Source organism: Gossypium hirsutum, chromosome D05 (genome assembly GCF_007990345.1).
Source record: "Gossypium hirsutum isolate 1008001.06 chromosome D05, Gossypium_hirsutum_v2.1, whole genome shotgun sequence".
Lineage (NCBI taxonomy): Eukaryota > Viridiplantae > Streptophyta > Magnoliopsida > Malvales > Malvaceae > Gossypium > Gossypium hirsutum.
In genome coordinates, this window is record NC_053441.1 from 11378824 (window position 1) to 11391194 (window position 12371).

Genomic DNA, 12371 nt, shown 5'->3' on the forward strand with positions numbered 1-12371 from the left:
TGTGGAAGCAAATTGGAATCTCATCAATGGGAACAGTTGAATTGAGGTGTTTGATGATTTTAAGTTTTAGCAAAACTTCCATGGAATGAAGCTTGATTTGGTAACATCGTTTCATCAAATTATTCAATTTACAAATATAAATAAGAGTAGATGAGGATTATAAATCTAAATTAAACCCTGTTAGTAACTTAACTATTCCTCTATTCCATTTATTAATTGGAATAGTAAGGCAAAACAATTATGGTTTGTAATTTTAAATTTGTATCTAAAACAAACGATTAATACTAAAACTGATTATAAGTGAAGATTGTGGAAAAATGATTGTACGGGGTTGCAATTATCTATTGTGAAAGAGTGTATCGAGTTTAAGTTAAGATAGTTATTGAATGAAATCATTCTTTTAATTGACTATATTTATTTAATATATTCTCTTGTTCCAACCTATATTGAAATGTGAGTTAGAATAATTGAATGGTTGTGCGTATTGGAAAGCAAATAAAAGTGATCAAAATTAAAGTAGTTTGGGAAGATGCATAATCAAAGAGACCTTAATTTCTTCCCATTTTGGGGGGTGTGTGTTTTTGCATTATCTCATCAAGTTTTGCGAGGAAACGGGTTTCTTGTTTAAGATGAATGCTAAATGATGCAGGTGGGGCCTACTTATTACATTCTTTGTATATTATTAAGATTGTGCTACGAAATAATGGCGGCCATGATTAAATAATTCTGGGTTTTCGCTTCTGGTGTTTTTGGGGCAATCATTTTGAATTGAAACCATTGTGATACAGCCACAGTATGGGATGATAACTGATTTGAACTTCCTAAATGTGTCCCCATCATTATGCTATTTGAAAATTACAAGTTCAAAATATAGAAAAGCTGACAATCAAATGATTTTGAGTAGATTGGGTTTAGTGATGCTATTTATAAAAATATATGGTAGTAATATACCAAAGGAGAAAAAATTAAAACAATATGTAATCTTCTTAAAATCCAACATTAAGATCACTTCAGTTGTTTTGCAAGATGCTTATTGATTTGGTTCAGGATTACTGCCGACCTTTTAAACCATTGGTGATTATGAGAAATCACTGTGGTGTTTAGCTCTGACACTTCCAATGAGCAACAAAAAACCAAATTCAATAAACCACCAGCATTGCAGTTCCAGATAATCCTGGTGTTTATCTTGGCATCCCTGTTCTTTAGGGGAGATCAAAGATGGCAGCACTTGGATATATATTAGACAAAATGAGCAATAGAATGAGAAAATGGAAAACATAAAACTGTCTCCCGGTGGGAAAGAAGTGATGCTCATGGTAGTGGTGACGGCAATACTTGCCTGTGTTATGACATCTGCTAAATTTCCTAAGAAATGAGCTCTGTTACGGCAGGATTCCAGTGGGGACAGACTGGACCTGAAAGGAAAATTCATTGCAAGGCTTTGGCATTTCCTAGCAAGCCCTAAAGCTGAAAGTGTTTCAATCTTGCTTTGTTATCAAAACAAAGCTGGAGAATTATTCAAGAGCTTGAAGCTTTATATGTTAGGGTTTTGAAAGGGTTGTATTTTCCCCACAAATCTTTCATTGAAACTGGGAAGGGTGCTGGAGCCTCATGGGCATAGAGTAGTTTGGTGGATTCTAAGAATTTTTTAAAGGAGAACTTACTATGGTAGTAAATAACGGTGAAAGGTACACATTTGGGAGGACATAAGCTGAACTTTCTAGGGATTGTTAAGTAAAGATTTGGAATCTAAAACTACCCAGCAAACTTAGAATTTTTATTTGCAAATGCTGCACTAATGCATTGCCTTCAAGAGAGGGACTTTGGAAAAGGAAATGTCTCCCTAACCCAACATGTGAGATATGCTAGCAGTATGATGAGACCATTGAGCATCGACTTTTTGGTTGACTGGGTAAGAGTCATTTGGTTCGAAGTTATATATGGTCTGGGAAAACATTAGTACCTTTTATTATTGGTTGCTTTCTATTGTTGGAATTATTGAAAGATCAGAGATTCAGAGATGATTTACCGGTTAGAATTTGTTAAACAGCTTGGTATATATGGAAAATGAGGCGTGAAAGAGTTATGCAGGGGAAACAGATTGATATTTGGAAGACAATAAAGAAGATACGAATTGTGTCTAATGAAATGATGGATTGTCGGGATGGAAATGAGAGTCAGACCAGGCTGTCAAAGGGTAACTCAACAAGCCAGAGGAATATTGGTTGAAACTTAGTTGTGATACGGCTTTTGATCCCAAGACATGGAAAGCTGGACTTGGGGTTACTGTTCGAGAGTGCAGGGACATTGGTTGATGGAACTAGTTTGAGTACTGTCTCAAATTCTCCAGAAATGACTAAAGCATATTGGCACTAAAATTGGGTGTTGAATATGCTAGGAAGAGGAATTTTGAAAAGATCATATTGGAAAATGATTCACAAACTATGCATGATGAATTTGTGACGAAAAAAGGGAAGCATAGATGGAAACTGAAACATATTATTGTGATGATGGATAGATTAATCAAATCGATTCCACAAATTAGAATCCAACTGACCAGGAGATCTGGCTAACAAGGCTGTTGATTGGGTTGCTTCCTACTACAAGAAAGAGATAAGCACAGTAGAATGGGTCGCTCGAACTGCATATCTTGGACAGGGATGGACTGCCTGCTCCTCAAAGTTAGACACCTTTATTAGATAATTTATGAGGCAACCGTGAAGTGCCCTTGACCCTTAAGATTAGATTTGTTGAGAGTTTTGTTTTGTGTGGATGGTTGTATTTTGACTTCAATGACAGGAAGAGAAAGAGAGCTAAATTCCAAGAATATAATTGGTGCTACAAAAATGTTGGTGACTTAATGACACATGGGTTGATCACTAAAGGAATCGTATGAAAGTTTGGCAATGACAGAAAAGAAATATTAAAAAAATAAAATAAGAAACCCACAAGAAAGGATTTTCCTATGTTAATAGAAAGTTAGGAGTTCTTTCAATTGAAAATAGGGTATTTACGTCCAAATCTTAAACATCCTTGATGTTTCATTTAATATATTCGTTTATATATACACATGAGAAATCAATGAGAATAAAAAAAATATTTTAACCAATATTTTTGGAGTAAATCAACGAAACACAATGGACTGCAAATTAGAATATAACTAAACTTATCTACAGAATTCTCAAACTCCCAACTCAATCTTTGCCGTAACCTCATTAACCATTAGCATTAAAATTTGAACCCTAAATTTACTAATTATTCATTAAATATAATATAAATATTTGTATCATTTTGCTTTCATGCTATAATTTATGAAGTTGCCTTAATTGGTTTAATGGTGGCTTGGGGGCAACTTGGGACAGAGGCAAAAAATAAAAAAAACAAAACAAATGGTACATTCAAGAAAACAAGGATAACAGAGATATTAATAAAAATAAAACTGTAGGTGATTGGAGATCCATCAAACGATATTGTGCGCTTAAGTTTGGTAGAATCTGACATTTTCTTCCCTTCTACAAATCTGGATTATGCTGCCATTCTGAGTTTCAAGAATGTCAACAATGGGGAATTTCGCTTAAGCATTGTTTACGACTACTTCTAGACCTAAAGCCAATATAGAAACATAATCTGAGAGCATGATCAAGTAAAAAAAAAAACCAAGATTATTTGATCATGCTCGGGTTTGCAGTAACTTGCTAACATGAAGGTAAGGATCAATGCGTGATCAATGTGCATAACAGTTTAGTACCCATAACCTGTCGCAAAAAAAAAAGCAAAGGAATTGGTTAACCAAACATTTGATAAAACTTAAATGGTGAACGGTCAAATTCATCATAGTCAGCTTCTAATCAAGCGTAAAAACCTGAATTATCCATAGGGATCCCAGCAGGCAAAGGTTCAGGCTTCTTGATGTCGACAACCACAGCATCCGAAGTGAGGAATGTCCTTGCAACAGAAGCTGCATGCTCCAAGCAACATCTTACCACCTATTTTTCAGAAAAATCATATGATTACTTGTTATTCCCCAGACATACTGTTCAACCTGATACAGCCAATTTTCCTTTTATAGCCTATGTATGAACCAGAGAGAAAAATGGAAGAACAGTTTCAAATAATCAACTCACTTTTGTAGGATCAATAATACCAGCTGCCATCAGATCCTCATATTTTCCGGTTGCAGCATTATACCCATAGCTAGGGTTGTCATTTGATAGCACCTAATGGTCAAAAAACCTAATTAGAACAACAAAGAACAGTATTAAACAAAATATAATGAGATATGATCCGTGACAATGGCATACCTTTTCAATGACAACACTCCCGTTGACCCCAGCATTCTTGGCAATCAACTTCATTGGATAGCTCAGTGCCCGTTTAACAATATCTGCTCCAACCTGCCAACAATTATTAGGTCAGAGAAAAGGTTCCATTTCATGTAATAAGAATGTCTGAAATCCAACAGACAAGTTAAAATCTAAGACATGCATAACCTTCTGCTCATCATTGTCAAGAGTCTCTTTTATGGCATCAACCTTAGCTGCAAGCCTCAATAAGGTGCAACCTCCACCAACTACAATGCCTTCTTCAACAGCTGCCTGAAAATAATTAATATTTTAAAATTAAACTAAGCATGAGAATAGATGTTAGGAAATAAAAGTTTGTAGTACAAAATCTTGTACAACTTTCATAAGAAATATGAAGCAATAAACCTTTGTTGCATTAAGAGCATCTTCCACTCTCAGTTTCTTTTCTTTGAGTTCAGTTTCTGTTTGTGCTCCAACCTAGAAACACAAATAATTAATTAAACAAACAAACAAAAAGATAATATACTCTCTATCAGTGTGTATATATATGTATGTACATTACATATATCATGAATGCTGCATTAAGCAAGGCCAATGTTTACCTGAATGACAGCAACACCGCCAGAGAGCTTTGCGATTCTCTCATTGAGCTTTTCTTTTTCATATTCCTGATCTGCTGCCTGCATATGGAATACATTCATCACTCGATTGAAAAGAGGACAGGTGAAGATACTAATAGGAAGGGATAAAGGGCTTCAAATTTAAAGAACCTCAACAAGGTTCTTGATCTGGGAAACTCTCTTATTCACTGCTTCCTGTGTACTTCCATCACCAACAATTGTTGTGGTCTCCTTAGTGAGCACCACTTTTGCAGCATGCCCTAGGACCTCCTTCTCAGCTTTGTCCAGTGATAAACCAACCTCTTCTCTTATCACAGTACCTAAATATATACTACAATAAGTTTTAACAAGAGAACAATGAAACAATCCAACTTATGGTTACCATAAGATGCTGCACAAACCTCCAGTGAGTACTGCAATATCATCAAGATATTGACCTTTGCGCTCTCCAAAACCAGGGGCTTTCAGAGCTGCAATCTTTAGTGACCCCCTGAGCTTGTTTACAACAAGAGTAGCAAGAGCTTCCTGTTCAATGTCTTCTGCAATTATTATAATTGGGTAACCCCCTTTAATAGCCTCTTCCAAAACGTGGATGAGATCTCTTGCGTTTGTTATCTTTTTGTCAACCAGGAGTAACTGCAGAAAACAGCTTTAAGAAATCAGAGACCTAGCCAAATAGAATCCCTCAGGATCCGCCCGCAGAGAATAACATATTGCTTTCAAGTTGATGCATAATAAAATGCCAATTACCTTGCAATTTTCATATTCAACAGCCATTTTCTCACTATCAGTAACAAAATAAGGAGAGATATAACCACGGTCAAATTGCATCCCTTCAACAACATACAAATTGTTTTCCGAACTGCTACCTTCCTCGAGAGTCACTATGCCTTTTCTTCCAACTTTTCCCATAGCTTCAGCAATCATATTGCCAACTTCATAGTTGTTTCCTGCACTAACAGCAGCCACATCTACTAGTTCACTGTCTTCAACCTGCAGGCCAATCCCAGACATATCAAGAAAATTTCTAAAGTTATAATTACATTTTTTTAAAAAGATGAAGTTCAGAATTTGTAAATCATGGTAGAGAAGAACATCCTGGTTTACCTCCTTTGACATTGACTTAAGTTCAGACACCAGGGCCTTTGTAGTTATTTCAATCCCTCTCGATATTTGAATAGGGCTTGCACCAGCAGCAACCACCTGTAGAAAATAACCATAAACCAAAAAGTAATATAGCAATAGACAGGATATGTAATATTCCAATGAGATGATTGTTACAAATATCACACAAACCTTAACACCTTCGGTTATTAAACCCTGCGCAAGAACAACTGATGTGGTGGTTCCATCACCAGCCAAATCATTGGTCTTTGAAGCAGCCTGTCTCACCAATCTAGCACCAATGTTCTCCACAGGATCTTCCAACTCAACCTATAAAAAGGAAATGAAAAATCATAAACCAAAAAGGAACAGGGAAATATTCCAGTCAAACAAAGAAAGAAAAATGCAAGCTTAAGTAAACAAACAAGAATAACTACAAAGAAAATATAATAATTATTCCAAATCCGAAACCAAAAAAAAAAAAGTACCAATACAACCAGAAAATAACCCGACTGATTAATCAATTATCATTAGCAAAAGAAGTCAGAACATTAACAAATACAATAAAAATAAGAAAGACTGGCATGCAAAATAAATAATTGATTAATATTCATTTGTTGTGCATTCATCAAACAAAGGTAATCATACCTCCTTAGCAACAGTTACACCATCATTAACAATTTTTGGGGAGCCATACTTGCTCTCTAAAACTACATTTCTCCCTTTTGGACCAAGAGTAACACCAACTAGGTCTGCAAGTTTGTTAACACCTGTCTGAAATGGAAAAGACAGGCGTACATCATCAAAATCGTCAAAGGATATCATACTAAACAAGTCATTCACTGAAACTTACTTGTAATTTCTTGATAGCAGAACCATCCGTGTTAAAATGCAGCTCCTTGGCCATAGCCCGAATTTTGGAAGAATGTCCTCTCCGCAAAATCACCTTCTGTTTCTTGCCTAGAAAGGCACTTGATGAAATAGATTCAAATGATGACAATCGACCTGAAGAATTGAAAAACTTCTTATCCATCTGCTTACTGCAAGGAAATCCTAGAGAGCCAATTGACGACATGGCAATGAAAGATGAAGCCATTTTCTTTCAAGAACCTGAAACAGTATATAAAACACAAGACACGTAAATCCATTTAGTGCCAACCAAAACAGATAAAGCACAAATGAAGAGTACGGATTGTTGCATAAAGCTTCACATTCTTACTGAAAACACCCATATGAAATAATAATAATAATAATAATAAATTACTTCGATTTTGCAACCTTATCTTGAAACAGTTCCAAATTCTTTATTCTTGGTAAATAAATGCAGATAAAGCAAAATTTTGACAACAATCAAAACCCAATTCAGAAGAGAACAAAATTTCCACCATTATACGTTCGAATAATTCAACAGATTTTTATATAATAGGGGACAAAAAACTAAAAAAAGAAGAACTTCGTTCAACTCTTTTATAGACCCATGTAAACCCAACCGTTGAAAGCTACACTAAAAGATTGCCCTGGTTAAAATGCAGGTTCCATCATTGATAAAGCTTTAACTTCATATATGCTACAAAAAACTCGGTTTTCTCAGCATTGAGGAAGCTGAAAGGGAACTGAAAAGAAGAAACATCTAAAAAGGATAAACAGTGGGAAATTTTACCTGAGAACGGCGGTTGGTAGTCTGATATGATGGGTCTTAAAAGGGTTTTTGAGGATAAGGAAGAAGACTCCAGAGAGAGCAAATATTGTCAGCTTGGGGAACTCCGCAGAGTGAATGCAGTGATAAATATTTTAGGGAATAATCTACTTTTAACCAAGTGGTTATTTATTTAAGTCTATTTTATTAATAATTGTGAAAAATAATAAGTATAGTATAATTTTTGTTCCCTCAATTTGGTAAATAGGTTCATATTAGTTTTTAAAGTCAGTTTGACACTTAGACTTAATAATTAAGTCTATCAAGTTTAATGATTTGAAATTCTAAATTTATGTCATATCGCCACTTCAAAAATAAAATAAAAAATAGACAATGATGTAGTACAATTTCAAAGTATTATATTCAATGTTTTAATAATCGAATCAATGATTGAATGGTTAGGGAGGAAGGGACATAACTTTAGGCTTTGTCAATTTACTAAGTGATGATTTTATTGAAAAAGATCGAACCCGTGATATTTATTTCACTCAACCAATTCGACCTGTCATTAACATAATGGCCTTAAATAAATAACAAATTTTAAGATTAGAGGTTAATGTGAACCTATTTACCTAGTTAAGAGGTCAAAAATTACATTATAGACTATAGGATTTGATACATTATTGACAGTTTACAATTTCTGGGATAACCCTGACTACTTATAATGAATCTGCATTAATGATCAGGATAACTTAATTTTTGTATTATAATAAATATTTAAACATAAATTTTAGGGATTTAATTAAATTACTTAAATTAAAATATCAGTCGGTGTTTTCATTTCCAAATTACCTCTCGTGCAAGTATATAGATATTGATAAAATATTCCATCATTTTAGCATTAGGTTTCAAATTTATTTGATACACATATTTTATAATTTATGATTATACATCACAATTACATTTAAAGATATATATTATAAAGTGGGTTTACAAGAAGGGTGTTTAAGATAATTTGCTATAACATCATACGCCATCGTGACTTTTCTAGAAAACATCGGTTTCTAATCAACAATTAAGATTAATATTTCTTTATGGATGCTTTAAACTTAGGATTGCATTATTTGTTATTAGGTGCCTTAGATTCCAGTCTATGGACATAAATTATTCATTGAATAGCTTGAATTTTCATGACTATTAAGATATAAATATTCTTAAAAAGAAAAACGTAGGGAAGCTTAGCAAATGGTTCCAATAAACGAGGGCTGTCATTTTCATCATCGGATTGACCTGAGTCCTTGTTCCAATTAAGAGTCTCGATATCCTAATGTTCCAAAAAATGAAATGGTGACTGATCCCACTGCATTGCATTAATTATAGACTTTTCTTGTCCTGGTTTTTGGCTGTAAAACATAAACTTCGGCAAATCAATATGAACAACAACAACACTTGTTAAATGCTGAATTCCAATACGAATGTAGCAAACATGATAATCTTTCACCGAATAAAGAAAAAGAGATACTACTAAAACAAAGCAAGATCTAAGTTTTTGGTGCACACCATATTCATACCATAGTTACAACTGTGAGAATAAGAGCTAGAAAGACTGAAGTAAGTGTGACTGTAACAACTATTCCTGAACTACTAGGGTGTGGGCCTGGTGCAAGGCCAACCTCAGGCGTATTTGGAATTCCAGGTGAAGATTCAGCTCTTTGGTGCAGACCCATCACCTGGATCATTAGTTTCTGACTCTTCTTGCAGTGATCGGGGACTCCACTGATGAAGTAGAAGAGTCCGGGCCTATCAAGATTGATGACAGTGTTTCCATCGTCAAAGGAAGAGATGGGTTTGTTTATGTTGCAGTGATAGTAATCCCATTTCTCCACCACAAGGACTGAATCATTCTGATATTCAAATGCTGCAGTAGAGAGAATGTTACGACAGCTAAGCATTAGAAACTTAATAGTCAATGGCATGAATGTGTAAAAGAAACTAAAAATGAAAATCCATGCATGAACAAATGCATTAGAAACTCACAAAGGGAGTCTCCAACATGAAACCTTTTACTGGTAGCCCACTGGGTATACACCTCAGTGTTATTAGCACCAGGCTGCTGCCAGCCTATATGATCACCCACTTTTAACTGCTTGGAAGCTTCAACAGAGCCACTCATGGCAGCTAGTATGAAAAAACAAATGCAAAAGATGAAACCCCTCAAATGTTCCATATTCAATCAGTCGTTGACAAATTCTTTTTTTCTTGTAGAAAGGTTCAGATTACAGAGAAGTAAATAATAGCGAGAGAATATATATATATTGGTGCATTTAAGAAAAAGGATTTCAAAGGAAGAACTAAAAATAGAAGCAGAAATTGGTTTTTTTTTCCAACTTTCAGAGAACGTCTAAACGTGAGAGATAGGAGAGTGGGGGGGACGGTGGAGAAGACAGTTATGCAGCAACGTGCCTGGGTTGCGGTTTTTGGTTTTATAAAATTTTAAATTAAAGAAATAATGTTTTTGTTGAATTTAAACACAATATGGGCCCGATCCAAGATCTTATCTAGTCCTTTTGGGGTTCGTTTATGATAGGCGTGGATCTCGCTACCTTTTAGGGCCTCCTGAAATTTCTTTTTTCCAATAACAACAAACTTTCTACTTTAATAATACTAGTTAAAATAGATTGTTTGTGTGTAATAAGAATGATCATAACATTAATTTTTAATATATGTGTCGAAACCTCTTTTAAATTTTAAAAATGGGGATCGACTTTTGAAAATAAAATGGGAGTCACCACCGATCTTTTATTAAGGTGTGATCGGTTCACCATTAAAAATAAATTTTAGGTCTGCGAGATTTGAGAAAATAGGTCCGGGAGTCGGTTACGCACGAGGAAGGGTTAGCACCCTCGTGACGCCCAAAATTGGTACCGAATTGATTGCTTAATGTCTTAATGTCGAAACCTTGAAAATATTTTAAAATACGATCCTTTAACGAGAAAATTCGAATAAACCAAATTGAATGATAAGACAAACTCATTTCGGAGAAATAAATTGCCACACTCAGTGAGTTAGAATACAATCAATTCAATCTTTGAAATTAGATTTGTCCCTTTAAAAGAACGTGTTTTAAGAAGGTTATTCGATTACTTAAGTTAATCGAGGAATCAGAATCCAATAAGTTAGGGTTCAATTTCTCGAAATTCTTAAACATCAAACATTGCCTTTATTTTAAAATCGGGATAACAAAATGTCATATCCAGTAAGTTAGGATCCAACATTTTGAAGTCTCAAAAGCTTTATTTTAAAATTATATGGTTTTACCAAAATAAATACTTGGCTATTCAAATTCATCGATAATAATTGAAGTCCAGTAAGTTAGGGCACAATTCTCTCGATAACTTATAAACACCAAGTTTTATAAAATTGTGAAATTGAATGATTGTAGCGCTTTAATAAAATACAATTTTTATAAATGAGATAGGATTGAATAGCAATATAATATAAAAGATAAATAGCAACCCAAACATGTACTAAGAATTAACAAGCAAGTGAAAGGTAAATACAAAGAAGAACAGCAATAGTAGTTCTAAACATATTATACAAATGTCATTCTTAACAACTAAACATCAAAGAAATCAATGAGCAAACTTCATAAAAAAAAAGCCCAAATGATAAAAGAGGAATTACACTTAACGAATCATAAGTACAAAAGTTCTAAAAAAATTATATATGAACTCAAAATAGACTTGAAATAAAATAATAACAACATTGTATAACAGTATTTTGAAATGAATTTGAAACAAATAATATATGTTTATTAATTTAACATACATATTATATTCAACATAATCATATAAAAAATACATATATAGATGTAAAAAAAATGAGGTAGTCATATACATAAGTAGTTAAAAAAAGCAAATTACATGTAAGTAAAATCGATTTAAAATACATATATAAACATATTAAAAAAACTTGAAGTTAATAATCTTAAAAATATCTAATATCATAATATTAACATATATTTTTTAAAATATTTAATAATTTATGTGTACATGAATAATAGCATTATATATAAAAATATATATTATCCTATAAGTATTTGATATACAACACATTAAAAAGGTAAAATTTAAAACAAAAATGAAAATAAAAAAAGCATCAAATGTATATGTATAAATTATATTAAATCTTCAAAAATATGTATATTGATAAGTGATAAATTAAGTACTAATATACTAAAATTCTTAAAAAAGTATAATAAAAAATAAAATGAAAAAAAACTAATGTATGATGTATTTAAATAACATAATTAACCATAATAGTATTATATTTTAAAATTGTATTAATAATAAGTTTACAAATATTGTCAAAATTTAAAATTAAAATATTACATCAAAATCAGATCTAATTTTATTTAAAATTAAGTACACAGAGAACAAATTTAAAATTACAACCGAAATTAAAGGAATAACAACAAAATCGAACAAAATTGACAAGCGATTCAACACTCAGGGACCAAAACAATAAATAACCACATAAATCCGAGAGTTCAAAATTGGTCGATGAAAACGGCGCCGTTTGTCTGTGGATTGCAATGAAAGTAGAATAAAATATGTGGTGCGATTTAAAAACCTTGAAGAAAAAACTGATTTGAAATAAAATCTAATTCAGATGGACTAATTACGAAAAAAAACCATTGAACAAAAA

The 12371-nt window shown here is 33.1% G+C and overlaps 2 protein-coding genes across 2 annotated transcripts; both read right to left on the reverse strand.

Moving 5' to 3' along the window:
* Nucleotides 1–3397: 3397 nt before the first annotated feature.
* On the reverse strand, nucleotides 3398–7972 carry LOC107906140 (ruBisCO large subunit-binding protein subunit beta, chloroplastic). The gene is made up of 15 exons (XM_016833022.2): nucleotides 7689–7972; nucleotides 6882–7138; nucleotides 6677–6802; nucleotides 6221–6358; nucleotides 6032–6127; nucleotides 5675–5917; nucleotides 5326–5560; nucleotides 5075–5244; nucleotides 4907–4984; nucleotides 4710–4781; nucleotides 4491–4595; nucleotides 4302–4394; nucleotides 4125–4217; nucleotides 3863–3986; nucleotides 3398–3755 (listed from the first exon to the last, which is right to left on the reverse strand). Exons 2-15 carry the CDS (start codon nucleotides 7122–7124, stop codon nucleotides 3742–3744), a joined length of 1830 nt encoding a protein of 609 aa, XP_016688511.1. The 5' UTR covers nucleotides 7125–7138; nucleotides 7689–7972; the 3' UTR covers nucleotides 3398–3741.
* A 1131-nt stretch (nucleotides 7973–9103) lies between these two features.
* LOC107903218 (mavicyanin) lies at nucleotides 9104–10008 on the reverse strand. Its single transcript, XM_016829259.2, has 2 exons — nucleotides 9702–10008; nucleotides 9104–9582 (listed from the first exon to the last, which is right to left on the reverse strand). Exons 1-2 carry the CDS (start codon nucleotides 9889–9891, stop codon nucleotides 9230–9232), a joined length of 543 nt encoding a protein of 180 aa, XP_016684748.1. The 5' UTR covers nucleotides 9892–10008; the 3' UTR covers nucleotides 9104–9229.
* Between the last annotated feature and the right edge of the window lie 2363 nt (nucleotides 10009–12371).

What these genes read in the sequence shown, in the direction of transcription:
- LOC107906140 (XM_016833022.2), bottom strand. Translation starts at nt 7,124, where the DNA reads ATGGCTTCATCTTTCATTGCCATGTCGTCAATTGGCTCTCTAGGATTT. An exon ending in GCGGTGTTGCTGTCATTCAG is followed by an intron (nt 4,782 to 4,906) that starts GTAAACATTGGC and finishes TTGTGTTTCTAG; the next exon opens with GTTGGAGCACAAACAGAAAC. An exon ending in GTATTATTGATCCTACAAAA is followed by an intron (nt 3,987 to 4,124) that starts GTGAGTTGATTA and finishes TCTGAAAAATAG; the next exon opens with GTGGTAAGATGTTGCTTGGA.
- LOC107903218 (XM_016829259.2), bottom strand. Translation starts at nt 9,891, where the DNA reads ATGGAACATTTGAGGGGTTTCATCTTTTGCATTTGTTTTTTCATACTA. An exon ending in TCATGTTGGAGACTCCCTTT is followed by an intron (nt 9,583 to 9,701) that starts GTGAGTTTCTAA and finishes TCTCTACTGCAG; the next exon opens with CATTTGAATATCAGAATGAT.